Genomic DNA, 17,810 nt, shown 5'->3' with positions numbered 1-17,810 from the left:
AATTAATACATCTTATCAATATTACAAACGCGAAAGTGTATGATTGTGTTCGTCTTTAAGTGCGATGCAATGCGTGCAAACGGCAAGACCGATTTCGATGCAATTGGGTATGGAGGTAGCCGATCTGGCGCCTTGGGACCACCTCCAACCTCGCGGGTGAAGCTGTAAGCGAGAGCTTAAAAATCATCATTATAAGAGTTCACTTTTGCTCCACTATCTTTCTGCCTATCCGTCTGTCGTTCGCCAGGCTATATCTCATGAACCTTGATTGCTTCGACAGTCGAATGGAAACCAGGAGAAAATGATTACCAGGAAACAAACTACGTGTACTGGAAATATTTCGTTGGGATTCGTTGGGGGGGTGGTGGCCACCGATGTACGGAGTGCCGCGAAATATAACGAAGGAAGGACGAAATAGGAATTCACTGTATCTGATAGGACTGTAGCGGTACATACTGATAATTACACTACACATATGAAAAAAGTCCTATTATAAATTTCCATTTAATCATATCCAATCAGAAAAAATATTTTTGTGTTGAATATACCATTCATTGAGGAAGGTTTTAGGCTATTAAAAATGCGACTAATAGGAGCGAAGAAACAATGGAAAATGTGGAAAAAACAGGGCAGATACAAATATAAATAACTTATATCTTCTAACAACGCGGACGGAGTCGCGGGCAACAGCTAGTCTGTAATAAGGTTCTTAAATCTCTGGGTACGAAACTAAAAAAAATTGGTTTCATAGAGAAGAGACAAAATCGAGTTCAATAGCTATCAGCTTAAAAGCACGAGTGAATACGCAAGATTTAGTTGTATGCGTATTGCAACGGAAGCACAGCACATTATGTGGACAGCCGGCCCGAGGTTCACAAAGGCAGAGTATTTTTCTATTTAAGAGAAATTCGCATCTAGGGCATCTCTACGTAGGAAATTAAAGTGTCAACACAGGAATTAAGATCGAAGATCCGAAATAATCCGTTTCTCTGTTAGTCCGACTGGTATATGGGCTCAGAACTAATGAAAACTTTCATAATCCAACTAATATAGAAAATCGGATTATTTTAGGATATTTTTTACACGTTTACTCAAATAGTACCAAAAAGTTTTTGACGAAATTTACCTAAGTATGGAACTTTTTAAATACATAAAAAACAATAATCTCTTTGCACGCTGTAGTTGAATTGTGCAGGGGAATAATGAAGAGACGAAACCACACATTGTCAAAATATCAAAAGGTCACAAGTCAAAACATGTGGGCTGACCAGGAAATAAGGTTGAAAATCGCACGTTAAAATGACACGAAATTTAAAAATAGCAAGTGCATATTTACAGTTTTTATTAAAATAGATACAACCGTAGGTGTTATTGAGTTAGTCATGACATTTCGAATAAATACGGGGGCGCGTGGCCCGAAAGCGGTCCATGTAATTGCATTACCGGTAAACCTGCATTGTTTCTGACAAACTGTATGAGCGGAGCCCACATGTTGTGGCGGACGTGCAGAATCATCGCCACTTTATATTTAGACGGGGGTATTTATAAATCGCACTTTAATTATGAATGCCATTGTTTGTGTGTAAACTTTTTTACCCGACTGCCAGGAGGGTTATGTGTTTAGCGCGTATCTTGTATGTATGTAATATTCTTTATTACCTTGTATCTCTATAACCGTTGAATGGATTTTCACATTTGAGGTATCGTTAGATTTGTCTTAATAGCCCGAGTGTTCTTAGGTAGGTGAAATAAAAAAACAATATAGCGGCTGTTTGAAGCCATAATGTGAGGAAATAAAAATGAATCTACCAGGCATATTAAATGGGGTATCAAAATGAAGGATTTTAAACCCTGATTCTAAGTATGTACATAAATTGCATTTTTAATATTAAATGGAACGATAAATAAATAATAATAAAAAAATTAAGTGCTTCTACATGATAAATTATTATCTCTTTGCGCATTCGACTGCAATTTTCAATTTTCATGCCTCCGACTGCAATTCTGTTTTAAATTTTTATCTTGTTTCAGTCTTTTCAGTTGATTTTTAATTGTAGTTATCCGTGCAGGCGGGTTTTTTGTTTTTTAAATTATTATTTTATTGTTGTTGTGTTAAGTACGATATAGTAAGTAATTTGCCAGAAAATAATATTGCGACGATACATGGAGATGTAACCTATCTTTCAAGTTGGATTAACTAGGATTTAACTAGGTGTCGTCGGCGTGGTTACCCTACTACTATTATAAAGGCGAAAGTTTGTAAGTATGGATGTATGGATGTTTGTTACTCTTTCACGTAGAAACTACTGAATGGATTTGAATGAAACTTTACCACAATATAGCTTATACATCAGAATAACACATAGGCTACAATTTTTGAGGTTTCTAATGTAAGGTCGTAAAAAAACACATTTTTTGCGCTTACATTGCCGCAATCGCTGACTGAATCCTACAAGATAGATAGAAGGCAGATATAAATTATAATTTATATCTTCTAACCACGCGGACGAAGTCGCGGGCAACAGCTAGTGGAGATATAAATTAGGATATTTTAAAATCGTATTCATTTAACCGTACACGTAAATTCTCCTAGTTTCCGTAACATATTAAATTACCGTTATGCTCCTATCAATCAATAGCGTGCTCCTACAGCCTTCTTCATTCCTTATCAAACAGATAGTTTTTTAATCACATCGGTCGGGGAGATTCCGAACTTAATGCGTTCAAACAAAAAGACTTCAACGACGTATTTTACACAGTGAATTACCTCGTTACAACTATTTGCATGTACTTATACAATCAACAAACATTTGTGATTTATAATTTATGGTAGCCCAGTGGTTGAGGTCACCACGCCAAAAGTACAGGTCACAGCACACTAGAGCCACACGCCTCGTCTCGTGCGGACGGCGGGTGGGTGGACCACTAGGTGACAACTCGTTGCTCGCCTGCTTGCCTTGCGTTGACGGTGCAGTGTTGACTGTGACTGTCCCGAGTGGAGCGCACTGTCCACGATAGATCTAGTACCAATGTCGCCGGGTACACTCGTTGACCGCGCGACGGTTATTGGTGATACGACGGCGTCCACTAAGACACGCTGTAAGGTCACAACCTTACAGGTTTACCTTACATGTACCTTACAGGTACTGCTACGTGTGGTGGGTTCGATACCCGCGTAGGACAATCGTGTGGTCTACGAAGGCTTGCATTGATGTCTGGGTGTGTTTGGTGTGTACTTTTACACAATGCCATGTAGTCTCAAACCAAGCAACGCTCATATAAGCATCAAACTATCAACAAACATACTGTTAAAATTTCTAAATACATACCTTTCATAGACAAATTACAGTCAGAAACAGAACAAATAATCGTAATCATGACACAAATATTCGTCGTAAGAGGGAATATAACCCACGACCTCCGCTAAAGGAGTCAGGGCCACTAACCACTTGGCCGCGAGCTGCAGTCGTGCGACTCGCTCCCACGGCGTGTCCTGTGCATGCGCGCGCTATAACTAGCACCAGGCACGAGATACGACGCAACAAATTAGACCAGGATGTTCCCATTACCCGCCCCTTTAGCAAACTGATGTTTCTACAAACGCAAACTTCAATAGAAGATGCTCAAACGTATGAAAAAAACATTTCTATAAGTATCCCGATTTTGACCGATTATATCCATACAATTGAACTTTACTGCTAATTTTAACGATTGTAACAATATCATTTGGCTCTGCTCGGTGTCTTTCAGTGCCTCTACAGACTATAGACTTTTGGTCAGCCAATAGTCGGGCTGTTAATCGGTATGGAGATAAATGTTATTGCGTTAATTATGAAGCCCAGGTTTAGGCCGACAAATAAGATTCATAGGATTTAAAATGACCTTAAAACTAAAGTATAGACCTAGTTAAGGTTATAATCTGCGGGAGCTCTTATACATTGGCAAGGCAACGGAAAACATGATAAAAAAATCTAGAAGTAGGTATTAATTTTGTCATACTATTGTGTCGAGAGTGTAGAGTCGAGTAGTCAATCTTGTAAAACTCCATAGTGGTAGAATCGAAAGCTAAAAATATTAAAACCGAAAATCCAACAACTCCAGAGGATTCCGGTCTTCAGTTATTATTTAATTCTAAGCAAGATAAGACAACTGCCAAACAAATGCACTTTAAACACTAAACAATCCAAGTACATGCACCTGCAAAATAACTACAAAGGTTTTACTTTCCGCGTCTACAGAAGTCTCCAATGAAGTCATCATTTATGACAAAGTTTGAATCGAACTCAAGAACAAAATTGACATCTGGTTTCAAAGCAACGTCGAGAGAGCGAAAAATTGTGCCTTTAATGATGCCTTGTCTTCTCAGACATAACGGGTTACAAAGAACGACTTCTTTCAGCAAACTAACACCACGTCTGGTAGGGATGTCTCTAAGGATATTTGCGACGCACTATCCATTGTGCCGTCAGTGTATATAACCAGAACACATGACATTGCGATTAAAAATTAATGTTATTTTAGTGTGAAATCTCTGATAGACGTTTTAAGAATCCCTATCATTGTATACGAGAAATCAGAAGGTTTCAATAAAGTAAGTAAGCGTGAGACATATTCTAGAAACCAGCCATGGCCATTTCGCTACATTCACATAGAAATAAGGTGAAAAATTAATTCACTGTTCATTACTTTTGGGATATACAAAAGTTCTTGTAGTAACGAATGGCCAAGCCACATATTTTGACTAAGGTGTAGAGTTTGTGAAGTTAGGCCTTGTAGAGTTAGGGCGTGTAGTGTTAGAAGCTTGGCTCTACATGAGATCTGACAACTCTTTGACAGTGCGAGTAATATGGGCTCGTCTTGCCAACATTTTACATGAAAATGTTTTTAGTGGGATTAATTATTGCTTTAGCGGCAAAAGTATTCCAGTCTAGCTATCAGGATTCATGAGATACGGCTTGGTAAAAGACGGAAGGATAGACTCTAGAAGGAATCCGTTTGTACCCTATCGAACCCTTTTCTAACCCTAAAAACAGGGAAATGTAATAGGCTACTTGCTAGCTTACTAGCTAATAACCGAAAATATACAGGCAAAGCCGCGGTAAAAAGCTATTTATAAAGTACAAACGCTGAAAAAGCTGGGGAACTTATAGAAAATATCAGATTTAATAATTGAGACGTCAAGTCGGAAATTATTCAAGTGAAAAGCACCGCAGGTCACAGCGTCAATACAGTAGCAATTTATTTCCGACGTGGACGCTCGATGCAAAATGCAGAATACATTTCGCGGCCGACGCTCTTGTAATTGGGCTATTGTTTAATGGCGCGGACTATGGACACGTGTCAAATACAATTTCCATGTCTGCAATCATCTGTAATTGTATAACCTGGTGTTGTAAAATTATCAATAGGTTAAATTATCAGAGTTAACGTTTACGAAGTAATCCACATTCATATTTTTAACTAATTAGTGGCGATTTTTGTTCTTTCCGCCGGAGGTCAAAACCAGGTGCTAAATATCATTATTCTTTTCACTTGGATAGAAAAATAAAAAATCATTGATAGTCAAGTGTCAGTTCACTGCACTGAAAAATTATAGATACTAGTGGTCGCCCAGTGGTCGAAATTCGACCATATAATAAATTTAAATTGTAAGTGACTTAATATACATTATCCTACTACTATTATAAAGGCGAAAGTTTGTAAGTATGGATGTATGGATGTTTGTTACTCTTTCACGTAAAAACTACTGAATGGATTTGAATGAAACTTTACCACAATATAGCTTATACATCAGTATAACACATAGGCTACAATTTTTGAGGTTTCTAATGTGAGGTCGTAAAAAAACAAATTTTTGGCGCTTACATTGCAAACGCTGACTGAATCCTACAAGATAGATAGAAGGCAGGTATAAATTATAACTTATATCTTCTAACCACGCGGACGAAGTCGTGGGCAACAGCTAGTTAAAATATAATATTCAAACATTATTAAGGTTCTACTGTCGATAACTAAACTACTATAACCACGGATTTGACCAAGACTGTTATTTGCCAATTTCTTTTTTGAACAAATTATATGGAATTAAAAGAAAAGAAATAAAGCATCTATTTAAAAAAATGTTTACAAAACTACAGGAAACAAACTTCTCAACTATGTCTATAATAGAGTATGTATGCGTGTGTCAAATGCATGCTGGTTAGTATAATGTTTTATTAACTGATTTAATGTAGTTTTTATGCATTATTATTAAAATCTTTTTTATATTAAATAAGGCAAATAAAACTTTTGTTTGAGTACTCTATGACTATGCACAAAATGAAAATGAAAAGAAACATATGTGTGTGAAATGCATGGTTGTGTGGGTATTGTTTTATTTGTTGATTTAATATACTTTATAAGCATTATTATTGAAAAATATTAGAGTTCTGCACTTCTCCTGCACATTAACTATAAGTGTGCCAAATTTTATGCTCCTGCGTCCGCGCAATTTTTGTAAAAAGGGGTACAAAGTTTTGGCATCACGTATTAATATATAGATAAATAATTTAAGAAATTCCAAGTCGCATTAAAATTCGCTGGCCACTCAGAATTATTACACGATTTTAGGAAAATCAACAAATCGGAGCAGTCTAAAGTTCTCCGAAAAATAAAATACGCGTGGCACTCGGAGACTGCCGCGGTAAAGCTATTGTATAGCATTTTTTATCAATTTATGCAATTATAATTATATCATCATCATCATCCACATCCTTTATACTCCTGCTGAACTAAAGAGACAAGCTTGATATTTCAAAAAGTCATTAAAAGTTCTGGTATTTATCGATAGATGAAAGAGTTAGGTGTTAGACTTTTTCGTTATTCTGGATTTGATATCCACGCTCAAGGCCCGCGAAAAAAGCGATTTGAGAACCTCCTCCTCTTTGAAGTTGGTTAAAAAGGTGGTTGGTACAGACGTGGTGTTTACAATTCGTAATATCGTTTAGGAATCTGTTTGTGTAAAGCCGCTTCAGCATCAAGCTCGCAAGCGATGCGGCCGGCTCGCTTTGAGCGGACGTGCCTCGGGGTTGTTCGGGCGCACGTATCCTAACAGCCGACCTATTGGCGGTAGATACACAACATCGGTGTGCATTGTGCGTTCTTCGGAGTTGTGGTTTTGCAGTTCTATTCATATACCTACGTTGTTTTTATTGGGTTCTACAGTTAATGTTTTATATCGGCCTTTTAGCCGCGACACAAGGCGTAAATTCTTTGATCCGAGTAATTGTTTTTGTTTCAATCATCTGACCTCTACACTCCCCCATTTTACTGGACAATAATACATCGCATAATAAGACTGGGAACTATTCTAATAGCATAATGTCTGATCAATGACGTGCGACCCTAACTTTTTAAATACCATTGAAAAGACTGTTAAGAATAAAATTCTCTTTTACGAAAAACTACATGGACTGTAGAATAAGACAGCTTAAAGAGCTGCATGGTGACGCAATGGTCAAAGTTATCTCAAAAAGGAGGGCGGCGCTCTATATACCCATTCCGCCAGGAGGAGTCCTAAAGGACTAAAGCATGTCAGGGTCACCCGAGCAGGCGTGAGAGATCCACTGGCTCTGGTTTAGGCAAATGTAGGGTCCCGGGGTGTTTTTAATAGGATATAATCCGATATATCTCCTTGCTATGCTCTCAGCGTGGGTTGAGCCAATAGCCTTTCATCTCGGACAAGAACAAACTTGTTGCTTAAAGCAAACTTATCATTACAACCTTTAGATGAAATAGTTATAGGTAGCAATTTCTGGTAAGCTTTTCACAAGACGAGCAAAATACACAGGACAGGACAGGTCTTACCGGTAGTCTAATGACCCACACAAACCTACCTCATTTCACCTCAAAGACCACCTGAAAATCGTGACATGCAGAAAACGAAAGCTATATAGCCACATGAACAGCGTATCGAAGTCGCGAAAGCAAAACAAACGCCAGCTGATTTCGCAGTCATATATAGAGATTAGAGGGGCACGTGTAAAACATCCTTGGGAAATACAATTATAGAGTTTCGCGGTCAATACGGCCGCCGAGCGCTGCACGCCAGTAAGTTACTTGAGCATCTTCGATTCGCTGCCATAGTGACAAGGGCTTGTGCTATTACTAACCTTCTGACGGTACATTGAAGCTGCCTTAGTATTATACTTTTGGGGTATGGTCAACCCCGGCTTGAAGTCTGGCTGGCTTTCGAAGAACTCTCGGGCTTTGCTGTTGCCTCCTACCTACAACAAAATAAAACAAATAAACAAAATAGAACTAATCCTCCTTTATATATCGTTACAGAGAATATTTTTAATGACACTCGAATGTCAGATAATTAGTAGGATTAATTTCTGCAAGCCTCTTTACATTTTCAAGTATCAGAAAATAATTTGAAGAAAAAATGTAGCAAAAACAAAACACTCGAAGGTTTTAAAACTTAAGTAGCACGAGTGTGTCTGTCGCTAGGCAAAGGAATTACGAATTACAGAGAAATGTATGAGTGAGACTTTGATGCCGAATAGTGCTAGTCTATAACTAAAATTTTTGTGAGTAATTGGTTATTAAACACAAAATAATGCCAGTTGGCGTGATACATACACAACAAAAATGATAAAGGCAATTTTTGTAAGGCCTTTCTAAATATAAACTGAACACATATTCCCCTTTGAGAATAGCAACAATGTAACTACACATCTATAAAAATAACGTACCAGAGAGGTGGTAACATCGAATGCGTATAAGATCTCAAATAAGTGAAATTACTAACAACCTTGAATGTTTATGACCAAGTACTAAGGATACAATGTGTGATAACGAGAACGAACCGACGACGACAAGATGAAGACGCGCCATCAGAATTATACGTACCATTGTCAATTGCGCGTCGGTTCCTATAGTAAAATATACACTTAATAAAAGAATGACAGATACAAGTGTAAACGTCAATGCCTCGCCGAGCCACGGTGAATAATGGCGCGTTATAGCAGTAGCGTTCGCTTATCAAACTCTCAACAACGGGAACAGGGTCATTATATAGGGCTACCTGTCACCCGCTATGCACTATAGTAATCTTCGAATTAAACCTGATGCGAAGATTACAAGGCGACGTGCATGTACTAAACAAGAGCGCTTGTTAGACACCGCACGAGAATTATGTTCTGGAAACTTCCAACTGTATTTTTTTTTTAGAAAAACAAACAGAACACTGAGACTTTGTATATTTATATTTGTGTAGCAGGAGGTCACACAAACATTCATATAACATTGCCAAAGATTTGTGAACTGAGTAAAATACTTTGGGGTTGACACAAATATTTGCCAGTTGCGATTATCGAACTTTCAGTACGCTAGGCACATTAGTGACCGTTACTACTCGGGCATCCTTTACCGGAATAACATTTTATTTCTAATTGAAATAACAGACAAATATAAGACATGGATTTGAAGACAAATCTTAATGCCAATCTCAAATAATGTGATAAGGGTTAGTCAAAGAATACCAACGGAGCTTTTATGCTAAAATAAGACTTGAGTCGATAATGTAACCAGATAATTACAGCCGGATGGCTGCCAGCCTGGCAGCGTGTGTCGGGTGCACGACTCCACCTGTTTGCTAACCTTGTCGTCAGACCCAAGGGGAAGCATCGAAAACAACAAAGATCCAAATGTTTCAGCTAGAATTTTGCTGAACAAGCACTCGTCAAAGTGTCTGTATCAAAACTAAAAAACAAGCAAGAAAGGCTTGCTTATAATTAACCTGTGTAGATTTGCTTATAATTTTGCTAATTAATATGAATTTATTTTCAATATGAACACAGTTCTCACTCTTAATGTCCTGCGTTAATTGTAATATATTTAATTTTAATGTAATCGCTTGTCCTACGCGGGTATCAAACCCGCCACTCGGCTAACCGCGTACTCGATGACGACTATTTCACGTTAAATTAATTATGAGGGAAAAGATATAAAAAATACGGAAATTAAGAATTGAGAACTCTCTTCAATTTTGAAGTCGTTTGAAAAAATCTAAAGTATGGTAACAGAATATAACTTCATCAATCGGTATACACTCTGTACTCGCGGGAGGAAAATTGTTTCTTCTAATCAAATCATATCAATGTCGCAACGGAAACGGCTAAACGATTCGAAGGATGTTTATCTTTAGCGAGCAATTTGCGAGTTGAAATATCATAGGATAGGTCAGCCCATTGAAATGTACGTATATAACAAAAACCAGAAAATTTGGCCATCCAGAAATCTAATTTAGTGCAAGGCTAATATCTAGTCCACTGTGCGCGACGTGTCGTAGGTTTGATCCCCACGCAGGACAAGCATTTGTGTGATCCACGAATACTTGTTCTGAGTTTGGCTGCTTTGAGGACATCCGCGGTAAAATAAGGATCAAATGCGTTAATGCGGGAAGTTTTGTTTTAGCGAAAATAGCATAGATAAAATCAAGTCAAGTGTGTTTCGCATTTACGATAATGACGGTTCCGGTTACGTGACAAATAAATTGAAAGATGAGTTGCACTTACTTATTTATATCCAACATGATGTTTCATGTTTGTTGTGAAATCTAAGTGCAAAATGCAGCAAAAATATATTATAGTCTTGCTAGCAAATTAAATTAGAACCTTCTTTATGTAATACCTATGTTTACGCAAATAAAGAATCTGAATCTGAGATACAGCCCGGTGATGGACTGACTGCGGGGCCTCAATAATTCCGTTCCTTTTTTTAAGATTTAGTATGCAATTTAACGAAAAAATAAAAAAGATTTAAATACAATGAGAATTTTGTCAGAAAGTACCGAGACCGCAACTAAAAAGAGCCCCGAGTTGGATTCACAAAACAATAGCAAAATTAAAACAATACATTATTTAATATACATAAAATAGAACCAGAATTAAAAGAAACAAACACGAGTGAAGAAAACAGATCCGCTAGCACCGCTATCGAGCTTATATGCTAAACAGTCCCTGACAATACGAGGTAAACACTTAACAACGACAGATGCAATTTTCTCCGGTGTTATACATAATTTTACATGTTGCACGCATCGAGTAGCTTACTTTAATAGACGGATATTTATTACTCTTACATGCAAAACCGCTGGATTAATTTGAACGAAATTTACTAAACCGACAATTTATAACCTGGATTGAAACGTAGAATAGGTTTTGTGTCGATTTTGTGTCGCCGTGGGGTCATTTTCGATTAATAGAACATCATCATCGGCCTAGCCTTTTCCCAACTATGATGGGGTCGGCTTTCAGTTTAACCGGTTTCAGCCGAGTACCGTGTTTTACAAGGAGCGACTGCCTATCTGACCTCCACAACGCAGATACCTGGGCAACACGATATACTGATTAATAGAAATCTATACTAATATTATAAAGCTGAAGAGTTTGTTTGTTTGAACGGGCTAATCTCAGGAACTACTGGTTCGAATTGAAAAAATATTTTTGTGTTGAATAGATAATTTATCAAGGAAGGCTATAGGCTATATAACATCACGCTGCGACTTATAGGAGCGAAGATACAATGGAAAATGTGGAAAAAACGGGGGAAATTATACATCTTTGAAGGCTTCCGTTGCGTGCGCTGCGAAAACGGTTCAAGGTCTTCTAACAACGTGGACGAAGTCAGGGGCAACGGCTAGCAAAAAAAAAATATCCTTAACCTAATTCACTAACCAAATCAAACCTCTTTTAAAACGCAGGGCTTTCAATACATATTAGAGGCAACAATAAATATGCAAGAACATTAAAAAATCTCTCAATAAACTTTAATATCATCCGTTATGGTTGATCTCGTTAGCCTAGATCGTAATATACTAGTGAAGTATTACGTGATATCTTTGAAAAAGTATTACTAGATTAGAAATAGTAAAATATGAGTTTTTAATTAACTTCGAGTTGCGTAGATTAAGATTTCTCTATCACTATTTTTTTTAAACGATTCACGCACTTCCAGGCTTTTTCAAGCATTTAAATCACATGCACAAAAGTTTTCAGAATCAAAACTAGCATTCGTGGATCGTACAAATGCTTGTCCTATGCTTGGATCGAACCCGCGGAACGTCGCTTAAAGTGGGTATGGCGAGGTGACTTTTAACACTCAGCTATTCATTCATGCAGTCATCGTTTACGATCACAAACACCAAAAGTATTCGGTTACAGAAAGAAAGCTGTCAAGTCATTTCGACTATGGACAATCAACTTTTAGTAATGACACCTCTTTTAGCTTGCATCAACTATATCCTACTACTATTATAAAGGCGAAAGTTTGTAAGTATGGATGTATGGATGTTTGTTACTCTTTCACGTAAAAACTACTGAATGGATTTGAATTTACCAGAATTTACCACAATATAGCTTTATTCATCAGAATAACACATAGGCTACAATTTTTGCGGTTTCAAATGTGAGGTCGTAAAAAAACACATTTTTTGCGCTTACATTGCAAACGCTGACTGAATCCTACAAGATAGATAGAAGGCAGGTATAAATTATAACTTATATCTTCTAACCACACGGACGAAGTCGCGGGCAACAGCTAGTTTACTATATACATACTTAAGTCGTCAATGATAGTTTTTATGTCTTCGAAACCGAAAGGTTAATATCAATCAAGTTAAAATGGAGCTGGTTCTCACTTCTTAGGCACCCCACACAAGCGCTCATTGATGCAGCGAAACTAATTAGAACTGTGCTCGATCTAGAATTAACAACGCAAATAAGAATCGCTAACAACAATCTTGGTTTGGGTGCGATAGCATAATAACGGGACCGAGTTGACAGAAGACTGTCAAACAGCAAGAAGAGAACCAACCTTTATGAGGCCACTTTCAAACATAAATATAAATTCACTCACACTAATATTACAAATACGATAGAATCTGTGTGTGTGTGTGAAATTTCGTATAGATTTATCTGACACCTTGGATTAAAACAGGCTACTTTTATACGAATAAAAAGAAGGTAATATTTTTGCTATAACCAGCATCTTCGCGAGCGCCAGCAACAGGTAAAACATACATATACATTAAAAATAATAAAAAGTTTTCAGCTACAACCTCCTTTAAGCAATAAAAAAAACCATCTCTTTAAGGACGTATTATACGTTGTTATCAACACTATCTCTTAAAAATCTAGCTTTCTAGTGTTACGTGTCCGCGTGCACGATAGTTTATCGAAACCAATAAAAACAATTTACAATCTTATCAGTTTACTATTTGGTTGCTAAAGTAATTAACTCGCCACTACTGTCTACGGCAGTATCTATTAAGCGATACGCCATTGTGATTGCAACTTTATTTCTGGTAACATAAATATCAATATTCTATAGCATTTGATAAAATGAAATGAATTACTGAAACACGAGATTTTAATGCTTTCAATGTATCAATTTAGTCTGTTACGGTGTCACGGCTAAGTTGCTGGACCGATTTTGTTAAAATGTTATTATTATGTATACCTAGATAAAATAAAGTGGGCAAATCTGAGGACAAAATCGAATGACAGTTCTCTTTTAGGGAACCGTAATAGCTAGACAGTAAAGCAACTGTTGGTGCGATCATAAATTTGATGAGCGGCCAATTTTTGTTCTAAATATGCTTTTTATCCTATACGTACGGAACCCTCAGCGAGACCGACTCGCGCTTGATCTGCTCTAGATGGATGCCCGATGGTTAAGCAGTCAAAAGACATCGCTCATGTTAATTGTAGATGTAAAAAATTGAGTCAGATTTTATTTTCTCAATCAAAATCTGATCAATCAATGCCAATCGACACGACTACTCAGAACTAAACATCTATCATTGCATTACAAATCTAGTATGCAGTGCGTATATAGACATCAAATTCATTCGCAACTAACAGCGCCATCTATTATCCGACACGATAACTAAATGCACTTCGGTAATGTGAAAAACTAACCTAGTTTCCGATAGAAGTCGCAGTGAGTACCGCGAAAGAGTTCAAATGTTATGTATCAACAGCATTGCAGTTACCTTGGTGTATATACAATACATACATGTGGATCAAACGTAATGACATAAAACCTTCATGTTTGTTCGAACCTACTCAAACAACGCGATCTAATGCAAAATGCACACAGTTAGAATATTATCCTAGTAATATTAAAAGGGAAAGTTTGTATATATTTGGATGTTTGTTTCTCCTTCACGCAAAAAACATTGAACGGATTCAGACGAAACTTGGTACACAGATAGTTTATAACCTGAATTAATACATAGGATAGGTTTTTATGCCGACTTTATATTAACACGGGATTTGGACTTGTAGCGGGCGGGCCCGCGAACCACATCTAGTAGACAAACCAATTGCGTATACGAACAAATATTCTTGAACCAAGAAGTTAATTACTGAGTTTAAGTAAAACATGTTTTTGCGAGATCTTAACGATGTGGTAATGAAGTCGCTTTGTCGATTTTTACAATTGCCAGTAACATCGCCAGTAGAAATGCCAGTGACCTACAATTTAATAGCATAAGGGATATTTCATTAAAAACTTATTAATATTATGTATCTATTATCAAACTTTTATTTTTTTTAGGGAATTGCTTCGCCGGGTTCTTTACAAACATTCAAATCACCATGCACAAACACCCAGACTCAGGACAAGCATTTGAGGGTCAGACAAATGCTTACCCTACGCGAGGATCGAACTCGCGACACGTTGCGCTAAGAGAGATTTGGCGTGGTGACCTCTACCACTCGCCTATACGTGCAGTCAGGGGTTGATAGTCATAAATTCGAATCCCAAATATAACACTTCTTTTCCTAAAACGTCGTTAAAGATTAGCCTTAAGTAAGAGTTTTGGTCTATTTGTATCGAGTCGCAGTTAAACAATAGCTCATTCATGCGGTGACCGATAGAGCGCAGGTGTTGTTGACGGTTGCTGACACAATCTACACATACATATATAATTGGATTTGTCTGTTTGTAATATTTAAATAAAAAATATATATATACGGTAAATACAACAAGTATTTTATTTTAGCCTATCTTTCTGTCTGCTCTGGCTAATCTATGCAACGGCTGGAGGGATTTCAATGGGACTTATATTAGCAAGTAAGTGACTTACCAAGGAGTAAAATAGGCTACTTTTATTTTAGAAAAAATAAAGTAATCTTTGTTAAAGTCCTAGTGGAAAATGTCGTGGGGACAGCTAGTCTATACATAATTATACCTATAATCAATTGGAGTGTCTGTAATAAGTCCGTTTCGTAATTAGAATAACAACGCACAGCTTTTTTTTACATGCAATAAATTATATCCGCTTACTACAATTATTACAATATTTATTTTTGAAGATGTTTCGCCTTTACCAACTATTGAAGTTAAAATATTATTTTAATTAAAGATTATAAATATGTATAAAGCATCTCAGCAGCCAATCAGTCATCAAGATTAAAAAAATATTCAATTTCTACATAAATACAATCGCATTGAGATCAGTAAACCCATTCAAATTCTGTGGTGACATATAAACATAGCAATATTTTATACTAATTTAAAACATACCACAATTTAGCATGCATATTAAAATAACTATTTATTTGATTCGGATCAATATGTTAGTCAACTAGTCAAAAGCCGAGTTATTAAAAGTATATTTTGTCAAATTGTCTGATCCAGATTGTTGATAATGAATAATACTTTTTTAACAACAAACAAATGAGAGATATGTGCAAATACGAAACTACTGAGCCGATTGTGATTAATGTTTCATGATTCAAATGGAACCTATTTCACATTAAAATAATAATAATTATACTCTGACCAATCTGTAATCATTGATAAACAATAATCAAATGTTAACACATTTTTTCAAATGTAAATGCAAATTAATATTTTTTTATGTAGTTTGACTACTGATTACAGAGTATATTAAGCTTTTTAGAATCTATTAACAAACAATTATTCAAGTTGCATCATTAACTTTATGTTTTCTAATATTAACTCTTTGACAACACATCATGTTACCAAGATATAGTAATGACACAACACAATTACTTTCTCTTGCTAAGTATTATTCTAAATAATATCTTCTTATGAAAATTTTAATACCTCTGTTTCGGAAAAAACGTTTGCTAGGCTTTTATGTCCTGGGAAAATATTAATTATCAAGTGTATTTAAAAAAGTTAATTTCTTAAAAGTATTTTTAAAAGTAAACTCAAGTAAGTATAGAATATCTTAAAATATGTTTTATTAAAATCATTTCATTACAAGTGTTTGAAAACAAATAGCAAAACCGTGTTTGAACAAATGGTGTTCACAAACACACAATATGGCTATTTAAGAAGTTGAAATTAGTTCAAATTACTAAACTATGAGCTTTTATCACTTTAATCAGTTCATTATTTAAAGAGATGTTAATAGCACAGCAATAGGAATAACATTATTTTAGTGTTAAATACTCTTAAGCTAATTATAACCAAAACTTTAAAATGCCTGAATAAAGTACTCTTTCATTGGCTAGGCTATGACTAGATGCTTAAAGTAACACAGTACAGTTCAATTGCATCGGCGGGATGTGCAGGTAACGCTTTGACAGCAACTAACTACAATTTACAACTGTTTAAAACTTTTTAAACTAAGTTTTAACTAACTTTTTAGCTTTGTTTCCAAAGCCTGGCAAATTTAAAAAGTAAGTACACTGTGTTAGCTTGCTAAGAAGAATACTCACAAGCATTTTCTCTAATTCCACGTCCTTCCATTTATCCATAGTCACGCTCCTGACGAAAGACAAATGTACGCCGAGGCTGCGATGCACTCCCGAGCACTCCAGGCATATCCAGATCCCGTACGTCACTGACACCCACTGAGGGTTGAGAGTCCCGCATTCGAAACATTTCTACAAATTAAAAACGATTCATTTTAGTAATACGAATTTAACTAAACATACGGACAACAATTATAACACACAGTGACTTACATTGTTATCGTCCACGTTGCGTATAGTGTTTAGCTTCCTACGGGTGCGTGGAGAAGACATTTCTTAAGTAGTTTCTCTCCAATAAGTAATGTTATTCAAATAATAATACACTACGGACACGCATTTAGCTCACAAATGAGAAACGTCAAAAATTTTCATACGTCCACTTGGCAACCATAGACACAAAACAGCTTTTCTGTTTTGACATCTCGGAGGATCACAAAGGTATTTGTTGTCCTGCCAAAATGCTGATCGAGGAGACAAAAAAATTTTTTTTACCTGATAATCAAAATTTCGTCATTATACTACAATTGATTTAAGAACTAAAATAGATAAATTACTTGCGTGTCTTTACTTTATTTACTTGTCTCTTTCTAATTAAATATTTTTAACAGTTTGTAATGAAACAATAAATTTGATATCGTAAATACTAAAACTCTTTTACTCTTTCCATCATCTAGCCAAATACTTTTTTGCCCAATTTTTTAATTGAATTGGAGCAACTCGTACGATTATACTCGTATAATAATGTCTTTGAGTTGGAGATCAATTATAGTGACATCTGTTTCAAAAATCGGTACTTATTAGAAACTATATTTCTAATGCCACATAACAGATAGAGCCACTGTAGCAAAACAGTTTTGAATGGTCTCAAGCTAACGTTATTATTTTATTTTAGAAAATAAACAACATATTATATTTCGGAAAGTAACCATGACTTGTCTGTATTTTATACTCTTTTTGTCTTATGTAACTTATTCCCAAAACCAAACACCCATTTCGTTCCAAAGAAAACTCATTTCAACTCATTATTTCATT

General features: G+C 36.1%; 1 protein-coding gene across 1 annotated transcript; it reads right to left on the bottom strand.

The window, feature by feature from the left end:
- Positions 1-8,150: 8,150 nt before the first annotated feature.
- Positions 8,151-17,183, bottom strand: LOC113503799 (ADP-ribosylation factor GTPase-activating protein 1-like; the record flags this gene model as incomplete). Its single annotated transcript, XM_026885898.1, is given in 3 exon segments — positions 8,151-8,264; positions 16,743-16,910; positions 16,992-17,183. Coding segments are annotated over 3 exon segments (342 nt in total), but the record flags the coding sequence as incomplete, so codon positions are not given.
- Between the last annotated feature and the right edge of the window lie 627 nt (positions 17,184-17,810).

This window comes from Trichoplusia ni, chromosome 20 (genome assembly GCF_003590095.1).
Source record: "Trichoplusia ni isolate ovarian cell line Hi5 chromosome 20, tn1, whole genome shotgun sequence".
Taxonomy (NCBI): Eukaryota; Metazoa; Arthropoda; class Insecta; order Lepidoptera; family Noctuidae; genus Trichoplusia; species Trichoplusia ni.
Note: the sequence above shows the minus strand (reverse complement) of the source record. Positions and strands in the feature narration are given on the sequence as shown.